The 13,792-nt window shown below is 40.3% G+C and overlaps 1 protein-coding gene and 1 long non-coding RNA gene across 6 annotated transcripts in view; one reads left to right on the forward strand and one right to left on the reverse strand.

Moving 5' to 3' along the window:
- Positions 1–7,273: 7,273 nt before the first annotated feature.
- On the forward strand, positions 7,274–9,448 carry LOC124865742. Its single transcript, XR_007037653.1, has 2 exons — positions 7,274–7,405; positions 7,909–9,448. It is a non-coding gene; the product is annotated as an uncharacterized LOC124865742 (long non-coding RNA).
- A 1,090-nt stretch (positions 9,449–10,538) lies between these two features.
- The window catches only part of galnt1 (UDP-N-acetyl-alpha-D-galactosamine:polypeptide N-acetylgalactosaminyltransferase 1), a 69,994-nt gene continuing 66,740 nt past the window's right edge, over positions 10,539–13,792 (reverse strand). For 4 of the 5 annotated variants that reach the window (XM_047361108.1, XM_047361109.1, XM_047361110.1 and 1 more), the window contains exons 12-14: positions 13,179–13,277; positions 11,491–11,625; positions 10,539–11,372 (exon numbers count right to left, since the gene is read on the reverse strand). In XM_047361108.1, coding sequence (XP_047217064.1) covers positions 11,157–11,372; positions 11,491–11,625; positions 13,179–13,277 — 450 coding nt within the window. In that variant the 3' untranslated portion in view covers positions 10,539–11,156. The remainder of the gene's footprint in view (positions 11,373–11,490; positions 11,626–13,178; positions 13,278–13,792) is intronic. The other variant, XM_047361112.1, reaches the window with a different exon arrangement.

Raw genomic sequence — 13,792 nt, forward strand, 5'->3', positions numbered from 1 at the left:
GGCCCGCTTCTGTTTTCTCTCTATTTCCTCCCACTTGGTTCTATTCTCAGAAAGCACGGTATATCATTTCATTGTTATGCCAGATCTATGTCCCTCTTAAAAAGTAAAATTCGTTTAAGATAGACTCACTTCTTAGGTGTCTTGAGGACCTGAAGGCCTGGATGGCAATGGATTTTTTGAGTTTTAATGAAACCAAGACTGAGGTTATGGTTTTTGGAGGTACTGCGTGTCACTCCCCTATAGGTTCCTTGACTCAGTACAATAAATTGTAAGTGAGGAATTTAGGAGTTGAAGTAGATCCTGATCTCAAATTAGACAACCACTTCAGGTCAGTTGTTAAAAGGAGTTTTTATCATTTGAGGCAGATAGCCAAAATAAAATACTTTATTCCAAAAACACATTTTGAGACAGTGATCCATGCCTTTATTACCACCCGGCTGGATTACTGTAATGCACTTTATCTGGGGGTTGGTGGGTCCTCCATTGCCCAACTTTAAAGGGTCTAACATGCTGCAGCGAGGCTTTTAACTGGCACACGTAAATATGAGCACATTTCTCACATCTTGTCTTGACTCCACTGGCTACCTGTGCCTTTTAGGATCCATTTTAAAATACTTTTGTTTTTAAATCTTTGAAGGGCCTTGCCCCACCTTACCTGGCTGATCTGTTGCATCCCTATATACCCTCCCGCTCTCTTAGATCAGCTGATCAACTGCTCCTGAGGGTCCCTAAGACCAGACTTAAACTAAAGGGAGATTGATCTTTTGCAGCAGCAGCTCCTAAACTTTGGAACGAGCTGCCCCTCCAACTTAAACAGTCCCCTTCACTGCCTGTTTTTAAAACGCGTCTTAAAACCTACATGTTTTCTTTGGCTTTTGACACTGTGTAAGGTGTTGTGTTTTGTTTGAATTATGAGCTGTGTTGGAATCTAGTTTCTGTACAGCACTTTGGTCTGCTGTGGTGCAAAACTGCGTTATAAATAAAGTTGGATTGGATTGGAGCTCTGGCTTTATGTTTACGATCATTCAGCTCCATCTTTCCATCAACTCCCATCTGCTTGTCCTTGCTGTAGAAACGCATCCCCGCAGCATGATTCTGCCACCACCAGGCTACACTGTGTGGATGGGTTGTTTAGGAAGATGTGCAATGTTACTTTTCCACCACACATATCTTTCAGAATCTTGCCAAAAAGTGACATTTTTAATCTGACCAGGGCACCTTTTATCACATGTTCGCTGTGTCTTCTACATGATTTTGGAAAATTGCAACAAGCTGCTTCACCTTAGACTTTAAGGTGGACAGCCATGTTCTGGTAGGTTCTCAGGTGTAAAAGGCAACATTTGAATGGTGTCTTATTCTGTGTGAAAAGTAATACAGTGGGAAGTTGTCATCATAGAGCACAATTTTGTCTTCTAACACATTTAGAAAGGTAATCACACGCTGTAAAGCATGTAAACAACCAAACTCTTATTTTTCAAGACAAACAGAGCCAAAATGTCCTCTGTGTTTGTGAGAGCTGAGTCAGACCGTGTCATCTGTTCTGTAAAGGCTTCACAGATTGCCAATGTGTCAGTGCAGCTCGAGACAGATGGACAGAATAAATATTAAAGCTGTGAAATGCTCCAATAGAGGCTGCTGCTGAAGTCAGGCTTCTATCCACAAAAATAGCTGACTGATTCACGTGCTGCTTTTCCTGCCCTCGTAAAATTTATTAGATTTATTGTAAATGTTTAAAGTGAAGTGAAAATTATTTAACAAAACATCCTGATCTTTAAACTTGCAGGAAGTCCAGAAGGAAACCACAGAGTCAAAACTGGCCTCAGTAAGAGGCTTAAATCATTAAAGGAAATAGGAAATGGGACAGAAAATTGTAGCATGTCTTTACCTCAGCTGAAGCTCTCTGTGGATGGCGGTCGATGCTATGGGGTGTAGGAGCTGGTGATTTAAGTTTTTAAAGTGAAACCAACAGCTTTCCATCATAAAACACTCCAAGCCTGTGAAGAGTTTTAATTACAGATCCCTCCTCACTTATTAGACCCCCTGCCAAAGATGTGTAAAAAGCCTTTAAAATCATTTTTCATATTCACAAACTCAAGCTGTAAAATAAATTCAAATTTTTAAGGACATTTATTTAGATGTTAGGAAATAAAGGTTGTAATCTTGAACATGTTCAATAAAATACAAAACATTTTTGATGGTCTAGGAACTTTTAATTCATAATAACGGCTTCCTGTTTTCCTGGTGTACACATATAATGTGGCATAGAGGCCCATTTCTCTATATCCCTGCATACGAACCCAACTAGGGTCACAAGTTTCCATAGCAACCACTAGACTACATTGCAATCAGTTGTTTGGAAGGCACGAAAGGATAAAGTCTTTTCCATCCAACCATCATAGTCATGTGGAGTTTGCTAGCCTATTCTGGGTCTTTAACCAGGCCTGTGTGCAGCGGTTCAAGTGGGTTTAATGTAAAACAAAGGATAAATATGCAGAATAACCCCCTTAACAGTGTCAGGCATGGTGGAGGATCTGTGTTGCTGTGGGCCATATCTTCTAACAAGGTTGTCAGACACCTGTTAGAGCCTGAGGCCCGGATATTTTAAATAAATAACCCGTGGACTCAACCAGTAAACTGAAGTAAAATAGTCCAAACATATCCCTGTCAACACAGAAATGGTTTACTGGGCACAAAATCAGCCTTCCAAGGCTGTTCACCAGACCCAAATCCTGTAGAAAACCTGTTGGGTGGTGAGATGACCCAGGACTGTGTAAAGGGAAATGGTCAAGGATCCCTCTCTCTTTACGCTCCAACCTCGTCAAATGTTACAGATGAACAATTGCTACCCTAATGACAAAAGGGGGTTGTAATGTATTAAGAGCAAAGGGTTGCCAACAATTGTTATACTGCTGATTTTGTTTCAATAAATTTGATTTAATGGAAAAAAAAAGACATTTAAGACATTACACAAATATTTAACAGAGTTGCCAATAAAGATGGCACACACTGTAGCAATATAAATAATCATGACTCTTCTATTCTTACAGACTATAGCAGTTTTATCCTTTATGTTTCTCCATAACTGATGAACAGACAAGACAGAAACTGGTCAGAGAGGCTGACAACAACATTGAAGGAGCTGCAGGAACATCGGCTCCTACTGTTGTGTTTCAGATGTTCAACAATCTCCTGTATTCTCTATAGTTCTGGACTGTGGAGTAGAGTTGAAGAAAACATCCAGACCCCAAAAACATTGTGGAAGAATAAGTTGTGGTCCAACAAAACCAAACTGGAACTTTTGTCCCCAACTCAATGGTGGTGACAGGCCAGCGTCATGCTCTGGGGTTATGTTTATTCAGATGAAACTAGACCTTTTGTCAGCTATTCCACATACCAGTCAGTTTTGACCCCAAACCTGCAGGTGTAGAGCTGAAGCAGAAGGATTTAAATTTTTCAACATCAAAGTGAGTCCAATATGTCAAACCAACAGAGCTTTTGGATGGGCTGAGCTAAAGTCCAGAACTAAATCTGACAAAAATGGGTGAGCTCACCTTCAGAGGGCTGTGGGTGAGAGACATCCTCACAGTCTGATGGATCTGGAAGACCTTTAGTCAAGTCAAGATGCGGGATGCTGTAAGAATCCTACCAAAGGAATAATGAAATTGAACAAGTTTTCATTTAGGGGTGTAGTTAGGATCTAATCACAAAAATCTGTAATTTGTAAAAGGATATGTACACTTTTCAGAGCCATTGTAAGCAAATAAGAAAAAAGGTTTAAAAGGTCAAATTTAATTTTACTTTCTAACTTTCTTTCTTTGTTTAAAGAAACTTCAAACTAATTTTGTTCTTCTGAGTATCCTGTTTCATCCCAACCTTCACTACCTAATATCTTCTATGTTGTTTCTACATTATTATAGAGGTGGGCGAAAAATATATATTCTTTGTTAAGTTACAATTTATTTATAAGTTCACAATATGTAAAAACATGGCTCCATTTACAGAGCATTCAGGCCAATGAACATTTTTGAACAGATTTTAATGAGTTTTTGTGATATGAGTAAAGCATAACAGACTTGAAAGCCTCTCTGACTGGTTTGATCAACACTCAATTAAAGTCACTCTTGCTAAATAATAGCTTATGAAGATAAAGAAATGGGAGAAAAATAAAACTGATATGTCTATCAATGTGCTCTATTGATGACACAATAATCTGCTGTCAGATCGTTAACGTGTGCTAGTCCTTCATGATCTATTATCCTGTCTCCTTCCCCTAATGTATTGGTATTAAAATAATAATTAGCAGAAAAGTGTTGAAATACTCAACAGGTTTTTCTAAACAGCTGAACAAATGAGGAGAGACTAGAAGCATCTAAACTGATCAAATAGCTGATTTCAGACAAACTATATCAACTAAATTTAAAAGACAGGAATCTAATTACACTCATTCACTCTGTTGCTCTGATCAAGCTTCAGTGTTCTGTCTTTTCTTAAAGTTTTCCCTCCGGACTGCGGCTTGATTCGGCTTTGATACATTTCTTCAGATCAAAGGCTTCACATATTTCAGTTGAAGTCTGTGGTACAAGACCAGAGCAGAGTCTTTCTGAGCCGGTAAAGATCTCAATCTCTTCAACAGCAGAGTCATTAGTTTCATTTGCAAATAGATCCTGATGCTTCCATTTTGCTCTCACTTTATGGAGCTGGGCTGTTTCAGTATAAACGTGTCATGAATGCATCCACCAGGTGACCAGATGCTGTCTGAAAATAAAAAGCATCAACACATTTTGCAAGTGTGCGCTAAAAGCTGTTGTCTATGTCTTCCTGATGGCTCTCTTTGGACCCAAATCCTCACAGATGAATAATTCATCAGATGGAGAGCAGAAGTTTGAATAATCTGCCCTGCATCAGTCAGTCTGCGGCCCGGCTCTCTCTCTCTCTCCCCATCACACTGGACCTTCATGTTTATTAATAGGCCGGGGAACAGTCCCACCAGACCTATCAGGCTTCAGCGCAGCCTCATTTCTCATGAAGGCGCTCATTTCTCACTGCGGCAGAGATGAGAGAGATTTATCTTTTCAATGTGCAAGAATGACTTACAGCGACAGCCATGTTTCACACATTGTGACCGTGGGATTCTCAGGTTGTATTACAGCACTCTTTCAGTTACAAGCCAACTAAAGGCTTTGAGAGGAGCTGATTCAAGTCTGATCAAACACAAAGCCTGATTGATGTTAATATTTCAAAAATAATATACTAACAGAAAACTAAATATTGGAGCAAATTATTAAAGAAGTTTCAGATCTAGGTTGCAGTTTAATAAATTTGAAAAAAACCTCATCGTTTATATCCTTAGACAAATAATGTTAATCTGACTTTAAAGCCGTTTTTGCAGCAACTGGGGGGAAATATTCAGTAGTTGTCATCTTACTACAATGCAAGTCTCCCTCCATAGATCTATATAGAACAAGGGCAGTGGCAGTTCTTGGATAAATCACACCCTCAGCAGGCTTCCAACTAGGCCACAACTGACAGATAAACTATATTTCTGTTTTTATCTGGTGCATGTCCACCTCGCTCTCATTACCGCCCTGGGAAACTGCCCATAGGGCCCGTATCAAAAACCTCAACAGAATACAGGCCATGAACTTAAAGCCACAATTAGCTCTCTGTGCTTCACAAACTGAGGGATCAGAATAGGGTCCATATTTTAATCATTTTGAGGTTTTAGAATGAAGAAATGGCATCTTCTTTCGTAACTTACAAAACACAGAATTAATGCATAGACTACAAGAAATGAACATCATTTATAAAATATTGGTTATAATTTTTATAAACAACCCTTTTAAGAGTATCCTGAATTTGCCAGATTACATTTAGAAGCATCTTTGTGTAGCTTCAACTAAAATCCGATCTGAGAGATGAGGAATAAGATTAAGTTCTCAGTTCTGGTCACGGATGTCATAATTCTGTCCTTTCTTGGGGTGGAATAGACAAGAAACGGCTTAAATGCTTCCTAAATACTTAAAAACAAACAAAAAGGTAATTGTGATTTTCACTAATGCACAGTGTTAAAATTATACATACCTAGAAGTTGCTGACCCAGAAAGAAGAAACCCCTCCAAAACCCAACCCTTTAAAATTGACTGCAATTTGTATCCACCCACATGGGAGAAGGGATTTATTGTCAGAAGACCCTAAACTTGAGCTATAACTTAGACCTTCGAACTGAAAAACCCTGTAGCCATTGTCAAGCATGGTAGTGGTAGCATTATGCCAAGGGTTTGTTTTGCTGCCAGTTTATTGGAACAAGGATGCAGGACACATTGGCTCTAGAGGACTGGAGTTGGAGACCCCTGAGCTACATGACTGAAACTTAGAAACAATTGGAAAGATGATCCAAAAGACATCAAAGCTTTGGGAATGGATCAAACAGGCAGACATTAAGCTTCACGAATGGCACCAACCTGAACCCTGTTGAAAATGTGTTGACTATACCTAAATGTGTCCGTTCCAGGAAACCAACCAGTTTAAGAAAAGCTTTAGCAATCCTTAACCAGACGAAGAGTTCTATATCCAGCCAGAAATAAGGTGTGGCTGCAGGGCAATTTGCAGCAAGCCATTTATTCAAATGTAAACGGGGTTATATGTATATATTTGAGCTTAAAGGTATATCATCGACCCTGTGTAGATTCTAGAAAATCACAGGAAGTTCAACCCAATTGTTGGGAAGAGATACAGTGAACAGCCTGAGGGGGGACCTGCAGGTGGGACAGAAACACGGACAAAGGCTCGATCCACCTACTAAGCCACACAGCGCTCCTCAATGCTTGTTTTCCAAAATCACTGAAGTTTTATAACCATTACAACCTGGAAAAATATTGGTTCAAATGCATCATTAAATCTCAATGTTGATTCGACATTCATGCCTTTGATACCTACACTACTGGTAAAAAGTTTCAGATACGCCTTTTCACTTTACAGGTCTCTTTATTTACATTGTAGATACTCACCATAGGCAACAAACCTATGAATGAATGCACATGGAATTATGTAGTAAACAAAAAGTGTGAAATAACTAAACATTTCTATATTTTAGATTCTTCCAAGTAGCCACCCTTTGCTCAGATTACTGCTTTTATCTGTCGGCGTTCTCTCTATGAGCTTCATGAGGTGGTCCCCTGAAATGATTTTCTTGAATCAGAGTCTTGAAAGAACTTCCCAGACGCTCATTGAGAGACGGCCAAAGGTTAATATTTCACTCATCACAGCAAATGGTGGCTACTTTAAGGAATCTAAAATATAAACACATTTAAAGTTATTTTACAATTTTTTGTTTGCTTCAAAAATAGTTGTAAACATAAAGGAATCCAATAAATGAGAAATGCGTTCTAAAACTTTTGACCGGTACGTCTGGCATTTTGGCATTTCCTTCTCCCCAGTCTTCCTCCAGACTCTGGCACCTTGATTTCCGAATGACATGCAGAATTTGCTTTCATCCGAAAAAAGTACTTTGGACCACTGAGCAACAGTCCAGTGCTGCTTCTCTGTAGCCCAGGTCTGGGGAATGCGGCACCTGTAGCCCATTTCCTGCACACGCCTGATTACGGTGGCTCTGGATGTTTCTACTCCAGACTCAGTCCACTGCTTCCGCAGGTCCCCCAAGGTCTGAAATCGGCCCTTATCCACAATCTTCCTCAGGGTCCGGTCACCTCTTCTCGTTGTGCAGCGTTTTCTGCCAAACTTTTTCCTTCCCACAGACTTCCCACTGAGGTGCCTTGATACAGCACTCTGGGAACAGCCTATTCGTTCAGAAATTTCTTTCTGTGTCTTACCCTCTTGCTTGAGGGTGTCAATAGTGGCCTTCTGGACAGCAGTCAAGTTGGCAGTCTTACCCATGATTGGGGTTTTGAGTGGTATTTATACACATTTCTGACTGGAGCTGTAGAGTTTGGCATAACAGAGAAAAGTCTTGATGCTTGTCAGAGAACTGTTGTACTGTTTGTGCAGAAAAATCAACACACTTCTCAAGTCCTTCTGTAAACCTTTTCACCTTTATTTTCTACATTTGGATCAGCTCAGTGTGGAAGCCTGGACATGTCAGTTCCTTTTAACCTCGCCCTCTCCACGGCCCCCAACATGGGAACAAATGAGACACTCCCTCGGTCTCACTATCAAAAACATCTTCACCGCCACAGTCACTCGCTCTGATATGAAAGTCCTGTCGATGGCCTCCTCTCTGTCGATCAAAGAAAAGTCTGCATGGCGTGTAAACCCTTCCTCCACTGGAGGATGCTGAAATGTTTTAAACCTTTACAAAATGACTCATGCTGACTTACAGCAGCAGGAGTGACAACAAAACAAAAACACAGTATCATGAAGGTTGAAATGATGACAGTTCTTTTGTCTGAAACTGAAATATGAATGTAGAAATTTGCAAAACAAAAAAGTGATTATAAGTGAAGATATGGTCTGCTCCCTCTAGCTCTCCAATTATTCCCTTACCATCTAATTTTCCTAAAACACCAAATAAACACTGCTTATGTATCCTAACAGCAGCTGTACTGCTGCCGATATGTCTGCACAGATATGAAAGCAGGGGTATGCTGATCTTTAGTCAGCAGTAGGTTCTGTTTGCCATAAAAAAAATAAATCAAGTTTGACCTAGTAATCATGGATGAAAAACTGGGATAAGTACTGAAGAAAAGCACATTCACACCTGCACAGATGCATCCACACACTCCACTGCAGGAAAGAAGCCCTTGGAGTGTATTTCATAAAAGAGGTCGATATGGGATTACATTTGCATCTCAACAAATAGGATTGACAATAAAAAGTTAAATTATTTCAGTAACTCAACTTTATGCATTCATTACAGATAGTTGGTGTTACTTTTTATTTTGATGATTATGGTGCATACCTAATAAAACCCCAACATTCAGTTTCCCAGAAAATTATAATATTACTTAAGACCAATTAAAATGTGGTTTCAATGTAGAAATATTTTCTCCAACATTATAGGAAAGACTGTTGATTATATTGTTGTCCAGTGGGGAGTCATGGACATCCCTCCATATGGAGGATAAGTCACAAAAGGTCATTATCCAGTTCTAGATACAAGCATTATAAAGGAAAGCTTAGTGGAAGGAAAAATGTTTTAGAAACTTAGGGATGTCCGTGGTCTTAAGAGGATTATGAAGAAAGGCCCATTCAAAAAAATCAGGTGGAGATTCACCAGGAGTGGACTGCAGCTAGAGTTAAACTGTCAACAACCACCACTCACAAACATATTCTTGTTTTCCAATATCACTGAAGTTTTATGTTGTCATACCCATTACAACCTGGAAAAATAATGGTTCAAATGCATCATTAAACCCAAATGGTCTGACTACAGCTTGGGATTTTATGACAGCTGTTACTTTGCTTGTGTTAAGGTACTCCTGAACCAGAGACCTCAGAAGTGTCTTACCTGTGCTAAGGAGACAAACAAAACGCTGCTCAGTGGTCCAAAGTCCTCTTCTCAGATGCAATTTTGCATTTCATCTGTAAACCAAGGTCTCAAGGTCTGGAGGAAGAGTGGAGAAGCACACAGTCCAAGTTGCTTGAATTCCAGCGTAAGTTTGCATAGTCAGTGATGATGAAACCACAGTCATCTTTCTAAAGCCAGCACTGCCATTTATTAGGAACCTTTAGAGCCCCTCCTTCCTCCATTTGCAGATGAACTTCATGAAGATGTTTATTTTATTTATCAGCAAGGTAACCATGGAGATCAGATGAGAGCTGCTAGTTAAACAGCCTATTCTTCCTAAGCACCTCAGCAGAGCCACAGGCTGACTGCCTCCATGCATCGCAGCATTGATGTAAAAGGAATGCGACTACTGAGTACATATACCACACAGCACATGGACATGCTTCCAATAACCTGATGTTTCTGTAATAAATATCCTTTTCTGAGGGTTTTATACATTGTAAGCCTGAAGCATCAAAAGAAAATTTGAATTAATCAATATGTGTGAGAAGTCTACATACTCCGAGTTTCATTTTTTTAAATTGAGTTACTGAAATATTTTTTTATGATCTTATTTACTGAGATGCATCTGTATGAACTCCCTTTTACAGAATGTGTGTGGCTTTATAGTGTTTGTACAGGAGAGTTTCTAATGGTTAAACTCCACTGTAGGCAGTAAGTATCAGCTTAATATGCGGACAGCCTGTTAATGTTTACGCGAGCTGTATGTTCTTTAAAGAAAACAGACAAACTAAGAGGTTAATGAAACAGTAGAAACAGACAGGCATGTAAAAACTGCACAAGGAAATCGGAAGATATCACAAACATATTTCTCTATCTCTACATTTCTGCTGTTGGCAGACGTCCAGATGAGTTTTCTTATTTTTCTGTTCATATTATGTGCCCTCCCCTCCCCTTTAAATTCCCCAGCGTGGAGGCTGCAGTCTGTAAGATGAGATACAGAGATGTAACACCAGAGGGGGACATACACTGCTGCAAGACCGCAAGGAGGGACTCTGACACGTCAACACACACACACACACACACACACACACACACACACACAAGACGTAATCTCTCACACACCCAGTCAAACATGCATTCTTCTTCATAAAACATTGTGTTCAATATCAGTTATAAAATTAACTTAAAAAACAAGAACTTGAGGAAAAACAACCCAAAAATATTCAGGCCCCTTCTAAAAGCATACATTCATCTCAGTTCAAACACACAGATAAGTGCACACACGCTGATCGGAGGCAGTCAGTAAACGTTAAGTGATGAGCTGAAGGGAAGCTGTGCACAGAACCTCGACTCCACGGTCCTGTATTTACCCGCAGGAGCCAGTCACTCTTAAAATCTCTTCTTAAAAAATAAGAACAAAACAAATGTAAAACAACAGATATGGTCTCTTAGTAGGAGTCTCTACAGTCCTCTCTGTTCGCTCTGAGGAAGCTTGAAGACTCTTCTTCCTCTGATCTCTAGCAGAGGTAGTACCGTCCCATCCGTCCTCCTGAATCCCCTCCAGGGAAGTCTCTGTCCTCGTGCCCAAATTGAATAAAACATGCCCATTAGCCTGACTGCTCGCTTTGGGCCACTGTGGGTGTGTGTGTGTGTGTGTGGGAGTGTATGTTAGGGAGTGTGCAGAGTGTGGTCAGAAGACCTCGGGTAGTGTGACATTGCGCAGCAGCCACTGTTGGGAACGTGAGTGTGTGCAGTCTCTGACACTGGGCACCTGGCTGTCCTCCTCGCTGGCCTTGTCCAGGCACTGGTTACTGTTGACGTGGACCAGAGTCAGCTTCTGCACAGACAGGGGGGTGTGGGGTGGGAGCGTGTTGGGGAACACGTGTGAGGGGTGCTGCAGATCCAGCTATAGAATAATTTGTTTACATCCTTAACACTAAGTGCATAAATCTTCATCCCAATATTGCACAGCATCAAAATTCCAAGTAGAGTTGAGCAGTATGTCAGAAATCTATCCCACTCACCACAGGATCGTATTCCCACAGCTGGTTGCCTTTAAGGTGATGACACTTTAGCATCATGACAGGTCCATTTAGCTTGGAGACATCTAAACACAAGTCATCTGTCCGGATCTCTTTGTTGGCCGTGTAGGAGAAAACCTGCAGGTCAAACAAACACGCACCAATCTGTATCTTAGTGTGTATCCCAAAGACTCCCAGTTTAGAATGTCCTAAAGTAGCTTCTGCACAAGGATTGTGCAGAAGTCTGTCATACTGATGCTATTAGTTAAACAAAATCTTGAACATGTGTTATTTCAAGCTGTGGAAGAACATTTTGCACATTCAAATTACTATTTGATAAAACATGCTGGTGTGGTACCTTCAGGCAGACATAGTACCGTGCAAAGGGCTTCACACCTGTTCGACCTGTTCACATTGTGTCCCGTTAAAAACCATAAACGTCGGCTTTCTTTATTGGGATTTTATGTGATAGACTAACACAAATTTCATTGTCATAAAGTGGATGCGAAATGACACTACATGGTTTGAAACTTTAAACTGGACCTCTAATTAATTTTCTTCTGTAATTTCTTTCTTCTTGCCATTCGTCCATAAAGCCCAGATATCTGGAGTGAAAAACTAGAAGCTGTCCGGTCAACAAGTTCTCCCACCTGACCTGGGATCTCTCCAGCTCCTCCTAACGTGCCAATAAAATACAGAGACGTTTGTTTTTGTAACATGGTAAAACCTTAAAAAAATAAAAGGGTAAGAACATCCTGCAAAGCACCGTATGACCTATAACAACCCAGGCAAGTAAAAGTATTTTTCATACCTGGGATGTATTTTACGTTGAACCCCATGCTAGCCTTGGGTTGTCTACATGATTTTAACTAGTCAGTCAGTCAGTCATTTTCTACCACTTATTCCATAGTGGGTGGTGGGGTAGCTGGTGCCTATCTCCAGCAGTCTATGGACAGGTCGCCAGTCCATCACAGGGCAACACACAAACAACCACGCACACACTCATTCATACACCTAAGGGCAATTTAGAGTGACCAATTAACCTATCAGGCATGTCTTTGGACTGTGGGAGGAAGCCAGAGTACCCGGTGAGAACCCACGCATGCACGGGGAGAACATGCAAACTCCATGCAGAAAGATCCCCGGACGGGAATCGAACCCAGGACCTTCTTGCTGCAAGGCAACAGTGCTACCAACTGCGCCACTGTGGAGCCTGATTTCAACTAATAAAACTAATATGCTGTTGAAATGGTGCACAGACTGTTCTCTCAGTGCTTATGTGTAGAGTTGTACATCAATCCAGACACTTTGAAGTCGGGTCAAACGTCTTCCACTGAATGCAGATTTAGGGGAAAAAGGTTAAATAAAAAAACAGCTTTATATAGTTAGATTTTTGTAAGTTGAATTTCTTAAAGGGACATTTTATCATCAACACATTTTTTAGTAATAATGTAATAATTGTTAGTTTTATTGTCTCAGTTTTCATCTTGGTAATCTTTCTGCCCATTGTTCGTTTTGAATAAAAACGTTTGCCTTCTGCCGTAACTATAAAGCCCTCTGAAAAACTGACCGTTGATCTTACCCAAAAGCATCTGACCTCTTTAAAGAATAAAAATTGTTTCAATTATGCTGTTAAATGAGTTTATACACCATTTACACATTTATTTTAAGAACAAGAATTGCCTTCTTACCTGGTTGCCTCCCATGCCGTGGCAGTTGAAAATGCCGACCTTCTCATTTTCCTTGCGGGCCATGTTGTCCAAACACTGGTTGGTCTCCACGTTACGGATCTGAGGCAAACCCACACAGATCAGAGTAAGGATCACTTACTAAAGCACAGTGGACCGTGGTGTAGATATGTACAGGTCCTTCTCAAAATATTGGCATATTGTGATAAAGTTCATTATTTTTTATAATGTCATGATGAAAATTTAACATTCATATATTTTAGATTCATTGCACACTAACTGAAATATTTCAGGTCTTTTATTGTCTTAATACAGATGATTTTGGCATACAGCTCATGAAAACCCAAAATTCCTATCTCACAAAATTAGCATATTTCATCCGATCAATAAAAGAAAAGTGTTTTTTATACAAAAAACGTCAACCTTCAAATAATCATGTACAGTTATGCACTCAATACTTGGTGGGGAATCCTTTGGCAGAAATGACTGCTTCAATGCGGCGTGGCATGGAGGCAATCAGCCTGTGGCACTGCTGAGGTCTTATGGAGGCCCAGGATGCTTCGATAGCGGCCTTTAGCTCATCCAGAGTGTTGGGTCTTGAGTCTCTCAACGTTCTC

The sequence above is a fragment of the Girardinichthys multiradiatus genome, chromosome 3, assembly GCF_021462225.1.
Source record: "Girardinichthys multiradiatus isolate DD_20200921_A chromosome 3, DD_fGirMul_XY1, whole genome shotgun sequence".
Taxonomy (NCBI): Eukaryota; Metazoa; Chordata; class Actinopteri; order Cyprinodontiformes; family Goodeidae; genus Girardinichthys; species Girardinichthys multiradiatus.